Source organism: Tauraco erythrolophus, chromosome 12, assembly GCF_009769465.1.
Source record: "Tauraco erythrolophus isolate bTauEry1 chromosome 12, bTauEry1.pri, whole genome shotgun sequence".
NCBI classification, from domain to species: domain Eukaryota; kingdom Metazoa; phylum Chordata; class Aves; order Musophagiformes; family Musophagidae; genus Tauraco; species Tauraco erythrolophus.
In genome coordinates, this window is record NC_141476.1 from 22,460,008 (window position 1) to 22,482,807 (window position 22,800).

At 39.3% G+C, this 22,800-nt stretch overlaps 1 protein-coding gene across 1 annotated transcript in view; it reads right to left on the reverse strand.

Moving 5' to 3' along the window:
* The window catches only part of LOC104379893 (nuclear pore membrane glycoprotein 210), a 64,256-nt gene that overhangs the window by 35,040 nt on the left and 6,416 nt on the right, over positions 1-22,800 (reverse strand). The window contains 11 exon segments of the mRNA XM_086618819.1: positions 1,015-1,170; positions 5,060-5,197; positions 6,458-6,598; positions 7,717-7,823; positions 8,136-8,204; positions 8,675-8,833; positions 9,683-9,815; positions 11,650-11,800; positions 14,061-14,157; positions 18,097-18,228; positions 19,219-19,355. Of these exon segments, the coding sequence (XP_086474945.1) occupies positions 1,015-1,170; positions 5,060-5,197; positions 6,458-6,598; positions 7,717-7,823; positions 8,136-8,204; positions 8,675-8,833; positions 9,683-9,815; positions 11,650-11,800; positions 14,061-14,157; positions 18,097-18,228; positions 19,219-19,355 (1,420 nt within the window).

The window sequence follows — 22,800 nt, forward strand, 5'->3', positions numbered from 1 at the left end:
TGATGTCAGGAGCAAGTTTCCTCTTCTCTGTCAGGTTTCCATTCCAATGCTTAGCTCTTTGCAAAAGGCAAAAGAGCCAGAGCATATTTCAAAACGCCTGAATTCGAGGAAGTAGCAGAGTAGCACTACTTCACAGCAGTGTATAGACACCACAGTAGTACATACTGGTAGTTCCTATTCTATCATGTTACAGGTCTGGCAGTTCTTCACAGTATGACAGAGAGAGTAAGCACTGACTCAGTTTCCTTAAGGAAAATCATTTGTGTCTGAAGGGCAGAAGGAGATAGTTCCAAACCAGTAACATTTTAGAGAAAAATAATAAAAACTGTAGATTTACAGTGTTAATCAGAGCAGCTTCTTCACCTGTCTTGACACGCTCTTTCCTGCGGGGCCGTTACACACACTGTTCCTGTATTTTCTTCACTCCATGTCACACACACATCACCCTGAGCAAATCCTATGTATATGATTTACGTGGGGGACCACAAAATCCCTTTTGAGAGGTGCATTTTTCATTCCCATTATCTCCTAGTTTTCCTAAACGATAATTCTTCTTGGCCAGTTTTGGTATCCTTATGCAGCACTGTACAGCATTTCAGCCACTTCTCCAGGCAGGAATTTCCTTACATATCCAGATGATATCTGTCATCATTTTATATCGAGGGACAAGACCCACCTCTTACCCTGCAGAAGGCATTTTTAGTTTGGCTGGTCTGCTTAGATGGCTAGGCCAGTAGCAAATGGCAAGTTCCTTCTTGCACTCAAAGCTTTCAACAAGGAAACAGACTTGCCAAGGAAACAAGCAAGGGGCAAAATGGGACTACAGTTAGTGCAGTGGCAGAGCTTGAATCCTCAAAAGCAAAAATTCTGAAACTGATCACTTAACCTGCCACAGGGCAGGCAGGGAAATCTCTTGGGAACATTTTGGAAAGGGGAATGTCTACGGCCTTCTCAGCTTCTTCACTGTTTCCAGAAGCTATATTCAAGAGCGATCAGGGAAAATAAGAGTTTTACCTTCATTTCTCCATAATGCAATGGATTCTGAACATCAATGGCCTGAATAACACAGACGCCAATATCACTTCCAGTTGTCATCACCCCTTTGACTGTCACTGTAGCAACTGCCTGGTTAGAATAGGACCAGCTGAAATTTCCACTTCCTCCATGAGCCTAGAATACAGAGAGAAAAATCTTTCAAATGTTTTATGAAGTATATGGTTCTGACATTTCCTAGCTGTCAAGTCTTTGAATATCTTGCATGAAAACCAGGGACACACTGAGCAACAACAATGCTATTATTCAGGAAATACAAATAAAATAACTCCTCATAACTTTCAAATAGGCAAGGCCAAGTAAGAGACGAGAAGATTATCACCCTTAATTCATTTTAATTTCAGCTTTCTTCACACACATATCCTATGTGCTCACCAGTGCTGCTAACCCAAATATCTCTCTCTCAGCTGCTCACAACTCCCAGCGACTGATAGTGCTTACAGTCAGCAGAGCGTTTCACAAACGGGCACACCAGAGCCCTGGCACGTGGGATTACTGTACTTTCGAAAACTCCTACTGTTTCTCTGTTGCTGACAGCCCAAGTGCTGATTTTGGGTCTCAGAGCTGCTAACCTGACACTCTGAACCGACTAGCTTCTTTCAATGGGAATTGTTAAGGGATCTAAAGGGAAGAAAAAAGAAAGTGGGAGACAGGGAGGGAACGAGGCAAGAGGGGAAAAAAGCAAAAAAAGTCACTTACTTCTTGGCATTACTACTTAATTTTTATGCTGAAAATCAGCAAGTCTACCTGCAGCCATTCAACAAATATGCTGCTTCAGCAACTCAGCAGTCAAGAAACGAGCGGTAGGCACGTATGGAACGTGTGCACTCTTGCCACAAGTACTGCGAGGGTCTGCAAACCATACGGGCTACGCTCCCAAAATGGCTTTCCAAGGAAGGAGTCAGTAGCTGCCAAACCTATAAGCTCAGGTTTATCATGCAGATTCCCATTAAAAAAAAACCCAAACCAACAAAAAACAAAAAAACCCCACAAAACTGCCACCCTTTTCCTAGAGCTGCCACTTCTTGAAGGCATAGTTCATGATTAGAACTTGAGTGGAATTCTATTTCTATATTCTACAGAAGGGTGGGAACTAGTTACTTGGTATTATTGTCCACATCAAGAGACCAACTATTACACCCACAGTATGAACACCTGGCAGCCAGGACAGAGTTGTATCTGCTGCAGGTTCATATTTTGTCAAGTGAAGGGCCAAAAAGCATTTTGCCAGCACAAGTAGAACACTGACCTCCTGGATATGTAATACTAGTTTCTGAAGAAACGTAACACTTACAATACTGTCAAATGTATAGGTTTTAAACATCATTATTGTGAGCTATAGGAAGCGTCTGTTGAGACAAATACTGTGCAGAAAGGTATGCTGAGAATTCTGCATTTTTAAAGCGAGCTATAAAAAAAAAAGACTTGCACACTCCAAAATAAATTTCAAAGTTCCATCACAGTAAACCAAGGGTGAACAGCATTTGCTCTAACCCATTTCATAATTAAACTAAAAATGGACAAGATGATAAATCTTGTCTAGAAGGACAGTGTGGAAAAATAAACAAATCTAAATTATGCAGGAGCTTAGCTAATAACTTTTACCAAAAAAACTAAACAAAAAAAACCCACCCCAAACCCAAAAGGACAGTCATTTCCCTTTTTCCTTCCCATAAGGAGGTACATAACCTGGTAACAGAAAGAGCACTGGACAAAGACAAATGGATAACAGGTAACTGTGTGACAGAATGAGACACATGGGATGTGGCGAGAAACATATAAAAAATGTAAAAGCTCAGAACGCTTTCTGAAGATATGTTCAATTAAAACAGGGAAATGAGCAGAAAATATAAACCAGAAATACCCTATAGAGTCACATCTCCCTGCCATACAAACCAGAGGCATTACTACGTTTTTTCTCTCTAGCAATCAGTTTGCACTGAGCAGAGAAAGGATAAACCAGTTTCTATTTCAGTCTCATCATTATCCACAGCCTGTTAGCTGAACTCCACTCCACAAACTGTTACCAGTGACAGCAATGCCCCCACTAGAAAAAAAAAAAATAACCTCCATGTACTTAACTTCACAAAGATGGCACTTCACTTCTCTAATGCATGGAAGGAAGGAAGGAAATATCTTTTTTTTTTTTCCTTTTTCACTTGCCATAGAAGTCATCTTATTAGCACAAATATGAACAAAGCAATCAACAAAAACACAGACAGCTGACAAAGTAAAACCTAAAAGTCATTCTGATACCATCTGGAAGGAGTTATTTTAGCTATAAACAAAATTTAGCTAGATCCAAAAATCCCTTTCAACTTATTTTCAGAAAAAGTCTATTCACTATTTAAAATAGCCTGACTCCAAAACCGAGTAGGAGGCAAACACTAATCTACAGACAGGAACAACAGTCAAGCTGTGTGCTGGCTATTGTAAACAACCACTAGGACTGGTGAATGGGCAGATTGCAAAAACCTTCTCAGTTTCGGTAAATGCACACGAATTTAAATGTTGAAAGAAAAAAACTTTTTATGTTGTTAATGAAAAAAAAAAATCACAGAAAAGTAAGAATACTGATGATGTTATTGGAGTAACACGAAAGAATGTTCTCTAGTGAGATATTTGATGATACATGCAACTGTGGTATGGCATGACCTTAACCAAACTCTAATCCCACAGAAATTAAAAGTACAGATGGCACCACTAAACTCAATGGTGTTAACTTCTAGACAAGAGAATGCCATTCCATCCCTAGCAGATTGATTTGTTTACTTCAGGCACCATGTGTCCTGCTGCCTCTTTTCTGTACTGTTTAACTCAAAGACAGACCCAAAACTCAGTACTCCTTCATGCTAAAAGAGACATGTAGGAACTGTGCATGAAACACTTGAGTGCAAGATCTGGGTATCATTGCACTGGGAGAAGAGTCTGGGGTCAGAAAGCACAACGTTTTCTCCAGTCAGACTATACTTTGGACACTGGAAGACGAGCCGTTTGCTTCATGAAATGTATGGAAGGATTGGCAGGATGGGTGCAAAGACACACATTAGAAATATTAAGAAAAAAGTCCCTTTAAAAGGACACTCTGTACATGAGACTGAGGCCTTCGTCCCTCCCTATAAGTCTTTGTCAGGAGCATGAGATGTGTGGCAAGCGAAGGATGCTGGTGTCCAGGTCTGAGAGGGTGCTGCTCACTGATCTCGCCATGCCCTTCCCGCAGTCACGTCACACTCCCATTCACGCTCCCACACTTCCAGCCCTTTACAGTAAGGGGCAGTCTCTAACCATTACTATGAAGGTTTGGACCCAGGATCTTTTCTGTAATTTCAAACCACTCCGTGCGTACTTGTGTGGCGCGGTGTGAGGGAGAGAGGAAGTGAATGAAAGACAAGAGGTGAAAGTCAGTGGAGTTTTTATGTTTGTTGGTTTCCTGTGTCATTTTTTTGAACTACACATTAATTAGTGCAACTAACATAGAATCACAGAATGGTTAGAGTTGGAAGGGACCTTAAAGATCATCTAGTTCCAACCCCCCTGCCATGGGCAGAGAAATCCTCCACTACACCAGGTTGCCCAAAGCCTCATCCAACCTGGCCTTGAACACTTCCAGGGATGGGGCAGACACAACTTCTCCAGGCAACCTGTTCCACTGCCTCACCACCCTCAATGTAAAAAATGTCTTCCTTCTATCTAATCGAAATCTCCCCTCTTTCAGTTTAAATCCATTGCCCCTTGTCCTATCACTACATGCCCTTGTAAAATGTCCCTCTCCAGCTTTCCTGTAGGCCCCCTTTAGGTACTGGAAAGCTGCTATAAGATCTCCCCGGAGCCTTCTCTTCTCCAGGCTGAACAGCCCCAACTCTCTCAGCTAACGAAACTCCTTCAAATAAAGTTTTGGATATCGCTGTGCCTGAAGTACCCGAAGTCAACTCTATATAAGTGGTTACAGGCTTCAATGTGCCTGCTTGAGCACTACTTCCTGCATTTAGATACTTCTTTGGCATACCTGTATGGTGTACTGGTAGACTCCTGCTTTTGGCTGCCAAGGAAACGTCAAAATGCTGGGTGAAAGAACTATGGGAACATATATTTCAACATCTTGCTGGTTTCGCACTGCAACTGGTAGTGTATGAACACCTCCGTCCTACAAAAAAGCAACAGCACAGTATTATAAGTGGGATCACAGTGCTTCCTAGAATTAATATTTAGTCCTTATATATATGACAAGTTGTAGAAAACATCCCAGAGAAAGGAAAGCAAGTATTTAGGATCACTTAAGGACAGCGTTACTTGTGAGCAAATAGTCAGCTCATCGCAGCAAAGTGTGCTACTATTAAATGAGTAGCATTACTACGGAGATACAGGTGCTCATGTTAATTTAAAAGGCAAACAGCAACGAGAAATACTCTCTTTCAACACTCCTAGTTTTTAAGACTTGGTCTGGAGAACTTATTTGGCAACTCCACACCTGCATTTACTCTTTGCTCATTCAACTCTGCAGCAGCTGAAGATGAAACCCAGCCTAAAAGACTCATTCCTAAACCCATCCCAAAATACCAGCCTTTACAGCTTTGCTGTAACTGCAACGCCAGAACCCTCTGGCACAACATACTGTTTCTTACTGGGGTTCTGCAGGAACACTGGAACAGCTTTCGGTAGACCTCATTTTACTCAAGAACACTTCTCTAACACAGAGAATCAGCACAGCTTATCATATACAAGGATCTGCTCAATCCTACTCAAGGAATCACTAAAACGATTTCACAGCATATGGGTTGAAGTGTTGAATTTTTCCAAGTTTCAAGCAAAAGCAAATCACTTTCACACCATGTGCCCTAGTTAGCCGTACATTCAGCAGCCTGCCCAACTAGCAGAAAGTTAATGAATATTAATTTGAAGAAATTTGCAGGCTGATACATTTGGCAGATTTTCATTCCAGCATTTAACATCACTTACCAAAGAACAGAAAACTTTCCAAATGTAACTGAATGCAGAACCAGGCCAGGGTATGACACTGATGATCCTACCACAATAAATTGTAAAATCCACTCAGAGAACATGAGGGGACCTTTGCACCAGCACAAGGAAACAATGTGTGCCCACTAAGTATCTGCCATGAAAAAAAATCATCAGTGCTGTGCACCACCAGTTCAACAGGTGTTTGCCACATGCTCGGTAGCAAAACCCCAGTGTCTTTATTTAAGCAAATCCTCTGTTGACTTAATTGACAGTTTTCCTGAAGTAAGGATTTTAGAATTTGGTTCTTAATCTGTTTAAACAAAGACAGCTTAGATTCATATAATTCTTAGGTTTCCTTTTACTATACCACTACTAAGTCACTACTGCACAAGTAAATTACTTTTAGGTCTACCAGTAAAGCAGAAAGGTTTTTATAAAAACATACCTGATCTACTACTGATGTCAGTGCAGCATCAATAACGGTCTGACCCTTCTTTATTGCTTTCACATGATGATATGATCCATTCAGAGATGACTTCAGCACCTCAAAATATTCTTTTGACAGCTTTGTATTAATTCTGATATTCTAAAACCAGAATATATATTGCCACAGGTAACTGACGTTAATACTGTACAGACAGTCATGAACATATTAGCAACAAATCAATAAGAAAATAATTGTTTAATAACATAGTTCAAAGAAACTTATCTGAAACTGAACAAGAATTTTTCTCTATGAAACTTTCAGCCTTTCAACAACATTGTATCTTTTAGACACAGCATTAACTCCACAGAAAATATTTGCTTTTTTAAATTATCAGCAACATGTCATTTAACATGAAAAGTACCAATATTTACACCACTAAATAATTCATATTTTACAATAATTTCTCGATTTTGTTACTCTTAAACACAAAAGAGGAAGAACATGCAAATATACTGCCCCAACAGCACAGTTCTGAGATCTAGCTCAAACTCAGATCTACACCTCAGGAAGCGGATAAGTGTGAATAAAATACCATTCACATAAACTCAATATTCTGAAAAGCAATAATTTAATGACATTTTTCTGCTTGCAAATGAACTATTTATTTTTTTTTACTTTACTTTTTTTAAAAGCAATGTATATTTGGTACCTAGTACCTAGAATTTCTCTTATTTAACTACCAAACAGCAAAGTGTTTTAATGCTGGCTAATCATCTCAGCTTTTCCTATAATCAACTGAAAGGGAGCAGGTAGCTCCTCAGGAGTGTTTCGCCCACCTTCCATCTCATTCTTTACCAAGAAAGGTTGCCTTTAGCCATGATAACGTTCTATTTAGGGGGCACTGATGAGATGAAGCGCCGTATGAGTACTGCTCTCCAGTAGTTACACTGGTTTGCAATTCCCAGTGCAATGCCTATGGTACGTTTGAAGTACATTGTCCAACTTCTTCCAGTTTTTTCTACAGCACTTAGAGTCCAATGGGCACTTCCACATGAATGAACTCAGAGTGCCTTATTTAAAAAAAAAAAACACAACAAAAAAACAAAAACAACAAACCCCAGAAACCAACAACAACAACAAAACAAAGGGAAAAAAGGAAAGAAAACAACACACTTTGAAATGGCCTAACGCAATGTAAATAAACTGCTCAACTAATTTCAAAGCAAGCCAGGATTTAGGAGACAGACATTCAGAAGTATATCAACATTTCAACTTACATCAGATAAATATACTTTATTGCTTGATTTATCATACACTTCAATGGTAATTTCATAAAGTCTGCCTGTTTCTAGGACCCATCTGTCACCTGGATGAACTGTAAATCCTACAAAACAGGAAATGTTGAAGAGCACAAACCAACAGCCTCTTTACCAACTGGATATAAGCATTTTGCTTCTGAATCCCACACTTTGAAGATACACGTGCATTGTTTTAAGCTGCTGAATATAGAGATGAAAGAAAAGAAACAAATAATTACTACTAAACTTATTTTGCATTGAGCTACTTTTATGAATAAAATTACTTTTCTATGAAAAGTAACATGAGAAATGGAATTGTGTATATACACACGGTAAAACACCAACACAAAAACAAGACAAGAAATTAAGCAATTAGGAAAATTGCAGCCAGAACCAACCTAAATACCCAGGATTCACAACGTAGATAGTGCTGTTTGGCAGTCTGGAAACCCCTTGCATTCGAATACCTGAAGTCTCAGTAAAGGAACAGAAAAGTTTTGGCAAAAGTAAAGATCAGCTTGTTCCTGGGGCTCCTTGTGCCTCTTTGGATATTTAAAGCTGATTGTACACTGAAAATAAATGTTATCCCGCTACTCTGAAAGACAGTGAGCATTTTGGAGAGATTCTACTAGAGAATATAATGCTCTAAACGTACAAATTAAATAAAACCCCACCACATTTCCACACCGACTGAAGGGCACAGACATGATTTAACTGATCTTTTGCCAACCTAATTTCTAGAACATTTCAAGGCATCAGGAGACTCTGTTAAGACAGAATTCACAGCCGTGCTGCTTTCTATGCCTCCACCAGGTGCTCCCAATTTTCAAGACTACTGGTACAAACGTGGGTAATTTTATCTTTTTGTGCTGCACGGGGTGGAAAGTGTCTCCTGCCACGAAGATCTGGATGGAAAAGCACCAGCTAGGAAGGATACTCTTGTGCCCAAGTACGAGGTTAGTCTGTCCCTGCTGCAATGCAGTTACAACCGAGGTTGCCTGGTCCAGCTTGGCAACCTGCCAAGCTGGATCTCCCTCGGGACTGAGTACGTTGTTCTGCAGCTGCAGTTCATACTGATCAGACGGCATCGTTAATTCTGCACAGAAAACAAGGCAACATAGGAAACAATAAACGCAAGTGTGGCAGTGTTTGGATGCTGCTAATTATTGCTGATTAATTTTTATTGATGCCTAGTGCACACATTAAATCAGTATTTTTAATGTCTTGTAGAAACAGTCTTTCTGTGATTATATCAACACACACACCAAACAAACTTCTCACCTAACTTTGATTTCTTTGAAGCTGCAGTTTCCAACTAATGTAATCCCACTGTTTAGATCTAACATCCAATTCATTCCCAGCTTCAAGATTGGTCAAACTACTTTCTACGAGTTACTGACGATTTCTGCCACTGCATTCTGCACTACTAGCTGATGTAGTGAACCTCGTTTACTAGCCTAGTAAAACAGTTCTTATCTAGTTTCTTAAAGTAAAGAGAAAAAAAAAAAAGTCATTACTAGCACCAGCTCCTTATAAGCAACAGATGGAGTTACAACCTTCCACACTTTTAAACGGACCTAAAGCCAGCCAACCCACCCTTGTAGGAGCAGAGCAAATCCATTTGTCAAGAAAACTTTTTCTGTTAGAAAAGTTACTAGTCTAAATTTGACTTAACTAAGTCAGACACAGTTTCTTAGTCAACGTGTAAAATGAGTGTTAACTGCTTACCTTCATGTCCTTGACAAACCTGCTAGACTATATCCTTTACAGACAAAATATTTTTTTTTACGGAAAAACTATACAGCTGCATCATCATGTGGTTTAGGAAAACAGTATTAAATATTAACAAAGTAGTTTAAACACAATTAAAAATTTCTCAGCAGTTAAAAATTCATACAAGACATTAAAAACGAAACAAAAAAAAAAAAAAGAAAAAAGGACAAACCTGTAATCTTCCCTTGCCTTATTTTCTGAACTTTGTACTGAACTGATGTTCCTACCAGAAGATAAACGTCATATGCTGGATTTAAAAGGATGTTTTCCAAAATAAGCAATCTGACTTCTGCAGGATGTACATGCTGTTGATTGAGGGGGGAAGAAAGAAAAAGCAGCCACATTTAAAGCAGTTCATTTGTTTGAAATAGACCATGAAGCAATACCTTACAATCTGCAAGTGAAAAATATTACTTGCTGTAATTGGCTCTTTATTATCATCTGACATTTTGTCACAACAGGGAAATGCAAGGGACAACGAATGGTACAGAGATCTGCTCTGTGCATACTGTGCAAGGCAGAAGAAAGAAAAATCAAATCTGTATGGACATTGTTTCAGTTCAGTTCTCTGAAGTATACAGAAAAACTCGAGATAGATGCACAGTGACTATTCAGACATTTAGAAATTTATTTTCCCTACTGTAAAACATGGTGCCTCCATATAACTCACCCATTAGAACTTGACTGAGGAATCTGTATCAAACTCATTGGTCTATTAAATTAGGAATACAATAGATAATTGTATAAATTCTATTACAGTTGTTTGAGGGATGTTAACTGAAAACGTGCAGTCTGGCAGCAGAGAAAGATTTAAAGGAACTACTAACCAGCAAGCCATAAAAAATTGCAAATGGAACAATGAGATTCCAATTTCACTTACAGTATCAGCTCAAAACTAATTCAGAAAAATAAATATTAAACCATAAAACGAATCAAGCTACAAGCATTCAAGAAAAAAAAAGTCAGACTGATATCGTGTAGAGTAACTACATTCAGCACAATTATCCAAGGCAGAATGGTAAGAAAAATACAACTCTTCACATGCACTATTGTTTGTGCTACGTTACCAGTACTAAATATATTTAGATAATATTTTCATAGAGCATTTTTACAGGTATGGGTTAGATAGTCCAGGGCAATTCTGCTTTATGCAAAAACATGAAGTACAACATGTAGTAACATAAATCTGCAAAACCAGACTGAAGATATGAGATGAACTTCAGCACAGCCCACCATTTTATACAAGGGGTTTTTTAAGGTGCACTATCAAGTTGAAACTAGCACAATGCCAAGTATTCCTCTAAGTGATAACCCACAAAAACTCTCTCAGGTGTTTGTAAATTCTATTAAGAGAAAAACAACTCTTACTAGAGTTGTCTAGCAGAGAGTCTCTTTTGCTACTCCTACGCCATTTCCAATGTATTTGGAACATAGGTTAAATGAAAAACTCAGTCACTGCAAGTGACAAAGAAGGAAACAACATGGATTGACATCACAGCTGGGAAGAGCGCCAGCACTACTGTTTAACACCCTTGTGGCACTGACATGCTGATCCCAAAGCCCTTCCTTGGAGACCAGAATCTAGTGAGGTAGAATCAGATACTAACAAAGTATTCGTATGACGCCTATTTCAAGCACAACAGGAAATAAAGGGATAACCAATACAGCAATCCTTGTTCTAGCTATTTATTTATTGCAAAAAAAAAAAAGCTAAAGTGTTCGAGTTGGTTATTTTTAAAAAGACCTCAAGGGCCAATGCCCTATCCAGCATGATTCTAGTTCTATATATAAATAAAAAATATAAATGACTATCAGGAATAATGAAATTGTACAGAAGTATTTGAAGGGTATTCTCCCACCGCAGGGCCTTTGTCAGAGTGTGAGGTTCTGAAGCGATCTCTGGTTCCCTCACGTGCGCCGTGCTGGGTGAGGGAACCGCTCCAACCCTTTTGAGGTGATCAGGAGCAGCACTGTCATCTTTTGTGACACAAACATCTTTTGTCAAGCCAGTAAGAGAGAGATGCAGCACTGATATCCACAATGGGAACAATAAGGCAGGTTACAGTTACAGTACTCCCGTAACATTGGGCTGTAAGACTAAATAATAAAAAAATAAATTAAAAAATGCAAGTTTCTTACCTTATAGACGCTTTCCTGTATTCTTGCTTTTAATTTAGAACTCCCTGTTTTCATTCCAGATACCAAAATGGTATCTCCTTGCTTGGCAACTTTTTCCATCTCCGATATATAGGAAGGTGGAATGTAAGTGGATTCTAAGAACTTAAGTATACTGAAAGGTGAACCGAAAAGTGAATAGAAAATCGTTAACCCATCTTTGTAAACCCACAGAGAAACACTACCACCATCTATTCCCAGCTATTTCCATTTTTAAGCAAATTTAACATGTCTGCCTGGGACCAGATGGCCAAATTTTACTCATTCTTCAAGATATCTGCAGCTAATGTCTGTGTCTGAGAGAAGTTTGTTTGAAGCTTGTTTGTGGGCTTTAAAGAGATATCAGAAGACTGCACATGTTGTCTATAATGATCCCTCCAGTTTTTACAGTAGGTGTAGACTGCAAAAACTCTAGATTACTGTGGAACAACTGATGTGAAAGACTCAAAGCTTATGTTTATAAAAGCATCAGCTTAATAAACCAGAACATAACTTTGACCTATATGAAGAATCTGGGGTTCATTTAATAGACGACTACGAAAAAAAACCCACAAGCAGAACACTTGCAGTAACTGTTGGAAGTTTCAATGAGATGTGACAGCAGAGAGGAAAGGAATTTGCCATGAATGGGTAAACGGGACAGAAATTGAAAGAGGCCCACGTTTTAAAGGTTGCCAGCTTCTGCACGCACGTGATCTGTTCGGCTTTGTGTGCACTTTCACCACAGTATCAGTAAAGCCATATTGAGAAGAGTTATGAATATTAACGTATTTCTGACAGTTTATCATTTGTTTTGCAAAGCTGTAACACCATTAGAACATTTTTACAGTATGTGCTAACAGTAGAGGATATATCAATATCAGTTTGGTTGAAATCCCATTCCAGCAAATACTTACACTGAAACGAAAAGCTCCGTATGGACTAGGACTTGTATCCTAAGTCCCACTGAAAAATTAGCATGCTGTCTGGCTCTCACTTGGCCGAGGCCACACACTCACACCTGCAGCTTCCAACATATTATGGGCTTGACAGGCTTTCCTCAGGCAACCCTGCATGTTTTTTTCACCAAGGGCTGTGTTTACCCCGTAGCAGAGAGGCTCTTTTGCTACTCCTACGCCATTTCCAATGTATTTGGAACATAGGTTTGAGGATGGAAGTTAACTCTTAACCGTTCTGCTCTCCAAGAGAACTTGTTTTCCCACATTCCAGTTACAGAATCCTCATATGAGTAAAGCCAGGTTCTTTAAAGGCAGATAGTTTCCTACATTAGTTTATGTCCCAAGATCTACCTACATCTTTCTGGAAAATGTTTTCTGTAACTGAAGCCTCTGGTGTATGAGTTTGAACCTATTTGATCTTACAAGCTATGTAAGATATATATGTCATATGTATATGTTAGAATATATGTATATGTTAGAAAAGTTTTGACTAAAGCTGTACTCGAGAAGTGACTGTAAACTGCTTTGTGAAAGAAACTCACGTGTTTGCAGTCTGGTCAAATTCAAGTACACCAGGGAGGCATTTTTACTACCAACATTCACACTGAGCAAAGTCAAGACTGACTGTGGCATTTAATGCGATGAACACCAGCATAATACTGCTGGAGAACTGCATCCTGGTATGTGGACACTGTTCAGTGTCAGAGCAAAGATAAAACTCTTGGAGTTCAACTTGAAAAATATCCCACACAAGGAACTGCTAAGCACTCTTCAATTCTGGTGAGTTTGATCAGGATGGAAACTCAAATTTCTGTTTGAAGCCACTAAAGAACCAAAAAATGAAGCCACCACTGTAAAACTACACGGTGCACGTGCTTAATAAAATACAAAACCAGTAACACCAAAACAGAGGCCAAAGATGGTCTGGTGACAGATACAGGAGAAAAAAAAATAAAAACCATAATTGCACAGCCTGGATTCTATTCCTATCCCTGCCACAGATGAACTTTCTGACTTTTGGGCAAGAACTCCACCTCCATTAAACGCAGGGAGTATTTCCCTATCATACAGGAACACTGAAAACCACTTCTCATTAGTGACTCAAAATCACTTTCAAGACCTTTGGATAGAAGTTTCCACAAAATACGGCACTTCTACATTCCAGTTAACTTATTTTTTGAGTCAGTACAGATGATGAAACAAGCACTAGGGCTTATTTATTGAGCAAGTGTGAGGTGGGGCTAGCGAGGTGGGGCTATTTAAACAGGGATGAGAGTGCCCAGGCTATGGGGATTTAAAAACAAAAATCCCTGAAACAATTGACCCATAAGCACTATTTCAGGCATCAGCTCGGTAAATTGCCTAGATTGGGAAAATATTTAAACACATCAAACATAATGGACGTGAGACTATTGAGAACAAAGTAAACGAACCTACCGTAACGCGTTGTGGGAATCTGAGATGCCATCAGCCTCTGTGTCTTTTACTACCGTCCAGTCAAAGACTAACCCTGCCAATGTGCTGAAAGTATTTCCTGTAAACCAGACAATCAGATGAAAATGAAAATAAATAACAAGCATAGAGTCTGCCTGGAACACAAACTGTGACTTTTTTCCCTAGGAAATGTATCTATTTTATTCCTAAAAGAGGGAGTTTTAACTAAATACCTATCAGAATTCAGTTTAAAATCACAACCTATCTTGCCTTACTGACTTCAGCAAATTCAAGACATCTTTGCTAACTGGCTTTTCTGTTGACATTTTGCAACACCATACGTCACTTTATGTTTTTAACAAAGTCCACTGATAGGTGCAGGTGCCATCACATATCCTCCACTTGTCAGCGCCTAGAGATCCTTGGCACCGACCACCTTCTGCCCCCTTTGACCACAAAAACCTCATTATTTCTTGGATATTAGTAGGACACCGAAAAAAACCCTGCTAACCAATCTTTCACTTTGAAACATGTGGATCTGAGATACCCTTTGGGTAACTTGATTTCACAGCACTGATGAACTGCACGTGTCACATATATTGTGACATATAACCATCATTTACCCATAACAGGAATAAGTTTTCACTCAAGGAACTCAAACTGAGCACCTTTTTTGTACAAAACTGTGAACCACTAAAACAGAAGAAACTGTAAATGTTAAAGAGGAGCAAAATGGAATAAACATACAGAAAGCCAAGATTTATCATTATTAAATTTAAGTGTAGTGGTCTGCTAATCTGAAATATTTTATAACCTTCAAGATGAGTTTTACTCTGAATTGCAGTGTCCACTGGGGCAAATAAATATGGAACTGAAATCCCAGTATTTACTATACTTTAAAATACATTTTGTTTTTTCCCTTTGACATTCATATCTATATTAATACAGTAAGAATCAAAGCAAATTTATTCTCAAATTCTTAACCTTAAAGGTTTATGACACTTTTAGCCACAAAAATATTTTAAGACAAGATAATGCAACTCAGTCTACATTGTTTCTCCCATTTCTATATAACTCACTGCAGTTAGCTCTAAAATCCCAAATAAATAGGATTTGAAGCACAAAACTCTAAACACACAAGGCAATATAATTAAAATTGATCGAGACTGGGTTATTTAACATGCATGCAAGTTTAACTTTCTTTAACAATGCATGCTTTAGCTTTGCAAAGCTGTATTATACTCTTGTCTTGCTCCGACTGAAAGTAACAGGGCCAGTGAAGAAACGCCCATCATGGCACTATGGAGAGGCCAAGCCTGGACATAGCCAGTGCTGCAGCAAACGGGCAGAAAAGCACGAAACCATCCTTCCAGCCTCCGAACCACCATCGGACCCGGATGGCCGGGCTCCCACTGGAGCCCCTCACTACGACGGCAAAGGCAGGTTATCACAGACAAACTATGACGAGCATTCCCCAGATGATGCAGGGTCTCACTCATTGCAGACATGACCAGCTGTCTCCAGAGCAGAGGACAGCAGCTGTCTCCGTGTTAAGGCTCCCAGAAGCAGCACCCAGGGAGGCAGACAGGTACCACAGCGCTTCTCATGCACTATATTATGTCTCTGTCCTGCCCTGCCGGATCACACAGCTGTCACAGGAGCTGCAGAGCCCTGCCCAGCTGTAACATTACCCTCCCAGGCTCCTCGGATGTCGCTGTCAGCAGTGACTTGTGCTCCTGCTCCACAGCCGTAACCCAGCCCGGATCTGCTCCTCTGCGATGCTTCAGCAGAGAAGTGGCTCTCACTGGCAAGGCTGGAGCAAACCCCAGTAAGTAAGGACAGCCATCTCGATGTGCTCTGCTTCATCACTGGAGCAGGAAGCCAGTGTTCCTTGCACACTCATAGCCAAAGAAATGTGAACTCACATCTTAAAGACTTTCTCTTATTTAACTTGTGTCTAGTTAAGTTATTTTATCATTTTATTATGATAAAATGATAATAAAATAACTTCAGCAAAGTTCAGCAGATAAAAGAAAACAATTTATAGTACAACTTTTTTCCCCACTACATTCTGTACTTAATTTGGCCAAAGACCTCCATGACCATCTTCCTCTCTTGCACTAGTAATCTTTGAAAAGTAGTATTTGGGGATCAAGTTTAGATTTGGCGTGGCTTATTAAAAACACGTACAAAACGGAATCTGCGTTAGCACAACCAATTAAGAAATACAGCTTAGAAAAAAATAACTGGACAATATATATGGAAGAGAATAAGGAAATAAACTATTCCTACAGATATATCAACACTAATGAATGAGCTGACCCATAGAAGATGCAATAATCTGGCAACATAAAATGCAATAATCCCCCAAACCAAATCACACTGGGTACATCCCTAGGGCCTAACTAACATCATTACATAGGGGGAAAAAGCTACGTCACTGCAACATTGTATACATTCAACGGCTGATACAAAGCATCTACTCTTTCTCCCTCTCATGCTGGCTGCTGCGACAGGCTTGACACCCATTTTTGGCACAAATTTCACGTTTTCAGCAAACCTAAGCAGATTTTTCCCAATATTGATTGAACTGGATAATTATTTTATATTGATTTTTCAACTTCTGAATATTAAGAAAAAAACCCAAAGCATTCAGAAGTCCCTTACTCAATTTTCTGACTTTTAAATTTGATGCTGGTCTTTAATTTCCTTTCTTTTTTTTTTTAAAAAGACCACTGAGAGTCCAGTATGTCCAAAGGTCTCCCAAGGATGGATTCCAAGGTTATTTGGGTCAAAAGAACTGATTTTCAATGCTTTTGAGTGCGTTCCAATGCCCTAAACTTAAATTGGGAACTACAGTCCTACGGCATCTAAGCAACATCTTGTTTCAGTCATGATTAAACATTCTTTGTGGGTTTTGAACCACTGCTCCTGTTTAGACTCTAACTTGGGTGGCTTCCAAGGCAAATTTGTCCATTGAGCACGCTTGAGAGTTTGCGGAAACACCAAGCCAAGAATCTGGTATTAGGCATAGTATAAGAAAATGAAATTGCTTTTCATTATTAACATATTGCCATACCTAACTGGCATTCATGGTGTACAAACAAACAAACAAACATGGGATGGCCTCACTAACTATCCAAAACAAACAACTCAACCTTTTAGAGCTGCTGCACAAATCATTTCCTTCCCGCGCAGCAGTTGTCCTACAAGTCATTTGATTGGTGTGAGTGTTGATGTGTGCATAAAAATCGACTGTTGAAACCAAAGCATGAAATTCTTACCAGCATCATGGTTCTTTTTCCGATGCTATAGCCAGTATGAAAAGCAGATTTCTGCTACTATTAAATAATCATGCATTGGGTCCAAATCCACTGACTTTTATGAGCCTAAACAGTACCTCCCACAAGTAAGTGTTTCTTTAATAATTAAGGGAGATTAATCCAAGCAATAAGTGGGTGGTCCTCGACAGCATCTCTCAACATCCTTTTGTATGCTGACTGGACTCAGATAAAACGTCCTTTTGCAAAATTCTTTAGACTACATCAGCTCAAAAGATAAAGAGAAAGGAAAAAAAAAAAGAGTAAGAACAGACCCCTTCACATTCCTGTGCAGCCTTCCTCAGTCTCATTAAATCCTGATGGGACACTTCAACAGGGCAAGTGTTGGGATTTTTTCCATTACATTGGTACTCCTACCTGAAGGTAGAATTGCTAAGAGCTGACATCTTTATTTTAATTGTTTTAAATTCTAATTTTTAAAAATACGCTTAGTGCTAGAGTTAAGTTTCCTGAGAAAACAAGGCAAAAAAGCAAGCAAAAGCTGCTGGAAATCAAGCAGTGTTTGATTTTCCTATTCAGGCAGTGTGTAGATTTTACACTTAAACAAAACCAATAGGTTTCTGAATGCATTATCCAGAGAACTCCCTTTAAATTACTGACCTTGGCTTCTAACATTGTGTCAAAACCAAAACCAGTGCAAGTATCAGACAATTAAGAGTTTAAACACGTATTTTACCTCCTACTAGTAAATCTCTTACCTTCAGAATCCAAAGCCTGAATTTTTAGCTCCAGTGGTGAATCTTCAAGATAAAGTTCTCTTGTTGTAGACACGATTTGGATGTCATGAATTATATCAACTATAGCATCACAACGAAGCACTTGTCCAGTCACTTGAAGAAACATCAAACAGAGCACATGACATCAGCAACACTGGATGTGCTCATCAAGAGCACCAATAAGACAAAATGCACTTCAAATTTAGACAATGACACAAGACACTGACACTGAGGGAGCTGAAACTAGGTCTTGACCTTGACTATGATATCTTGGTCAAATGGTGATTGTGGCTAAGCAAGCAAGAAAAGCAGTTCCCTTCCTCACCAAACTTTAGAATAAATAACAATAAAAAAAAAGTGATTTCCATCTACACTAACAGTTACAGATGCTTGAGTATATATTAAGAGTTTCTACAGCGCAACTGTCAGACAAGGCTCATGTCCTCAAAAATTTAATGACTTTTACTCACAGACGATAAACCCCTACATACTTCTTCGTTTAGTGACCGCAAGACATTTAATTGACCATCTGTTTTTGTCTATTTGTTGTTATAAAAACTAACCAGGTAAATTTTATGACAGACAAAGGCAATTTCCAGCAATGGAAAACATCTGAATTTGCATTATGTAAAATAAGGAAGAAATTCTTCCCTCTGAAGGTGGTGAGGCACCAGAACAGGTTGCCTAGAGAAGTTGTGTCTGCCCATCCCTGGAAGTGTTCAAGGCCAGGCTGCATGAGGCTTTGGGCAACCTGGTGTAGTGGAGGGTGTCCCTGCCCATGGCAGGGGGGTTGGAACTAGAGGATCTTTAAGGTCTCTTCCAACCCTAACCATTCTATGTACTGAAAATTATTTTCAGCCACATCCCCCTCCTTTTCTTTTTTTAAAGAATTACCTGTTTTCCTGGATGTATCATTAATACCATTAACGCTATTTGAGGCCTTTAACAAATAGAACTTAAAAAACATGCCCACGGAAACTCTAAAACGACTATGCATGTGAATGGAAATTTCTTTTTTTGTACATTTTTAAATCTCTACTTCGTTCCTGGAGGATGTCAGGATGTCCATAAACAAGTAGTGTGTTTACGAAAGTTAAAACTTACTTATATCTTCGGCAAAGATGATACTTGTTAGACGTGTGGGCTGCGAGGACCGTGCCTGGACAACAGCCTTCTGCGAGCACTGCCGCTCATCCTGATCTGCCGGCTCTATGCTTGCAACCTCCGGCCTGCTGGAGGACCTGCAAGTTGATTTGGTTGTGTTAGCAGGATTTAAGTTACTGCTAGACAGAAATCAAAGGTCTGGTTTAAAAGCTACCAAAACAATTTACATGGGACATGCTACACGGTCAGGACCCAACTTTCCTAAGAGTTGGATTGCGACAGCTACTCAAGGACTTCAGCCAAAGCAAGAAGGGGGACAGCAGAGCCCAGAAACCCTCCAGAGCCCAGGCAGACACGCAGCACTCTCCCTACCACGGCATGTTCCCTGCTGAACGCAGTTCAGTCAGTTCAGAGCTATACCCAGCTACTTAACAAAGCTACAAAGTCTTTGGCCTGACTATTTAATAGCTTAGAGGCATGGAACAAGCAAAAAATGTGTACAGAATGCTGAAGTAGGAGGTAAAATAATTTTAGCCAAAGCTCCATTTGCCACCTGTAATTGCATTTTCAAAACAAGTTTGAAACAAATTTCTGAAAAAATCGGAAGTTTTCCCTGATGATAGAACATAATTATTTATGTTTGCTACGGCAGAGGCTTTGAACAAGTAAGAAACAACACCTTTTTAATCAAGAAATTAAAAAAAAAAAAATAATTAGTCTATTTAGCTGAAGTAAGTACCACTATGTAAAACATGCACAGTTGTATAATGATCTTTGGTGAAATGTAAGTTGACATGGAGTTTTAACCTAAAATTGATGCATCTGTTACTTCCTGCTGCGACCTGTATGGCTTTCCTAAAGACAACATTTCCAGAAGTGAGCTTGTGGGATGCCCACCATGGACATGGAGCCCAGTTGTCACTTCCTGTGTGCCAAAAACATCAAGGTGAGAAAAAAGTTTAAAAGTTATTAAAAAATAAGCCTCTTGAAATTAAATTTGAGATAGAATCATAGAATTATTTAGGTTGGAAGATACCTTGAAGACCATCAAGTCCACAAGATAGTAACAAGGCCTTGTCTGAGGCCTGAATGTAGAGTGCTCAAAGCATTCAAGCAGGCCATACCTCTTGCAAATAATTGACGAATGTCACCCCTCCGAACTAGGGTGAGCTGCTCACTAACCGTTTTGGAGAACTGGGCTGCAGCTGCTCTGCACAGCTCCTCACTCCTGCCACCCCTGCAGCAGGTATGGCAGAGGAAGCAGACAGGCACTCTGCCTGGGCCAGCCCAGCGCCCAGCACCCTGCCTAAGCCACTCAGGAATTCAGCGACTGAAACAGCCACCACTCTTTGCTCAGGGATCCTGAGGCAAAGCTCCTTCACAAGGGTCCTTGGAGCGATTACAACCACGAAAGGAAGCACTGACGACAAAGCTGCTCAGGAATTGCTTCTCTCAGATGACGACAGCAGTTCTGATGAAAGCCTTGCATTATCTGGTAAATGCATTCTAAAGCAGGCACTACATCCCCACCTGGTAAGGATGGGGAAGCTGGATTGATTCAGACTTTTCTTCTGGAGAATGATCAGAAATGCCTACCTGTGATCTACGGGAAAAATCTGCTCGCTCAGCAAGGAGCTGGAGGGGAGTTTCAAAGAAACAGCAATATCGTACATGCCCTTCTCTCCAGACTCAAGTTGTACCTACTTTTATTACTGGCAGAAACGGCCAATCCAAAACAGTGAGGAACAAAACTTTATGTGAACTAAAATTCTATCCATTTCCAAAAATAACATATCACAATACGTTCAGTCATCTTAACTATAGTTGATAGTTGCAGCCCAGGCGAACATGGACCAATATGGCTGTAGTCACTGGAATAAAATTCCAAACCGTTTTCAACCTTAAGCAATGAAAAGCACAATTCTGAAGACAAATACAATCAGGACACCAAGATCCTCGTGGTTCAAAGCAGTCGGTAAGACAGCAAACACTGCATTTCTCACAGAAACTTCACATTAAAGAAAAAAATAAAATCTATTTGTGTCAGCTCTCTGGTTCCCTGCACAGGGGTCTGGATTTTATCGTACTGTACTGTCTACACGACATGGCCCCAGAAGCTCACAGTCCCTGGGAACAAAACCCCAGTCAGAACGTTTTTAATGGTGCAAGCTAATGGTGTGCAGGTTCATTAGGCACTGCATTAGCAGTATGATATTTTTGTCTTGGGTGAAATTCATTAATTCAAGGAATTATTAATTGATAATATTGGTGTGCTCTCAGCAATATTTTGCTTACACAAAGACTAGTTCTAAAGGATCTTGAAAGAATAGTTGCAACTGCTAACCCAGAAATTTCAAAGTATTTTATCTGATTAAGGAAACCCATGGCAGTATGCAATGGACAATTTAAACACCAATTCAAAGCTTAAACCTGAAAATTGTTCGTTATATTCCAGATGCCTAAGCAATGTACACAAATGTGAGCATATTTTTTATACTAGGGTTTACACTGTTTCGAAAATAATATGATTTATTTTCTATATTAGTAGTACATTTAATTTCACTATACAGTGATTAATTTAAGAGTGAACAATTAGTTATTTTCTTGTTATTCTGTAGCTTCTTAGGCAACCATGAAACAGTTTTCCAACATTTAGCAAGTTTCTTTAGACAACATTAGCATTCACAACCAGTGAGGCTTTTTCAGTCCTTGGCTTGCAGGCTTTTTGAGCTGAGCATGTGCATCTGACTTAATATGCATGCAGGCATTTTTACATCAGCATTATACGTACAGAATTGACTTTCACCTTTATTATTTAGTTCTTTACATTGCTTAATATCCTCTGCCATTAGGTGGGTTTTTTAATTAATTTGAAGGTTTTGCTTTCTTACAGCCTGAAATTGATTGTGTTTACAACACAACAGGGGTTTGACTGTGGTTTGTATTTGTTCTTTCAATATATATCGCTGTGTATCCTAATACATAACCACTACAGTTTGCACTAAATAGCAGTGTTGTAAAACTAAATCTAATTACAGGCTATTTCTCAGACTAGAAAAAGGAAGGAACAAAGGTAAACTAAAAGTTTGCATTAAATTTCAGCTGTAAACTTACATACACGCTGCAATTACAAAGGAACTTTTAAGCTTTTCCAGCTGAATGTCAGTTAATTCTTACTTGTCACTGGAGTAGAGAACCTGAGATTAGATACTATTTGGCCTCTAACAGCAGTTTAATTTAAGAGGTAGACTGTCAGCTGAATTTCTTACTTTTTTTAATACAAATACATTTTTAGTTTTATTACCAATACGATACCTGCTATTTTAGGCGATTACCTGAACCGGGCAGGTGGAGCAGGGCCTTTCTGAGGCTTGGTTCACTGTCAATTTACATTGAAAAACAACCTGCATGGCTATTGTTTTTTAGACCACCACAAATGAAATATTTGATGACCCCTCAATCTCATTCAGCAATATCAAAAGCACGTTCTGTTTACAGCTACAGCCCATCCAGAGTCAAGTACAGAAAGGATAAGGCACTAATAATCAAACAGGCTGCATATTGCCGTAGCACACACAGGGA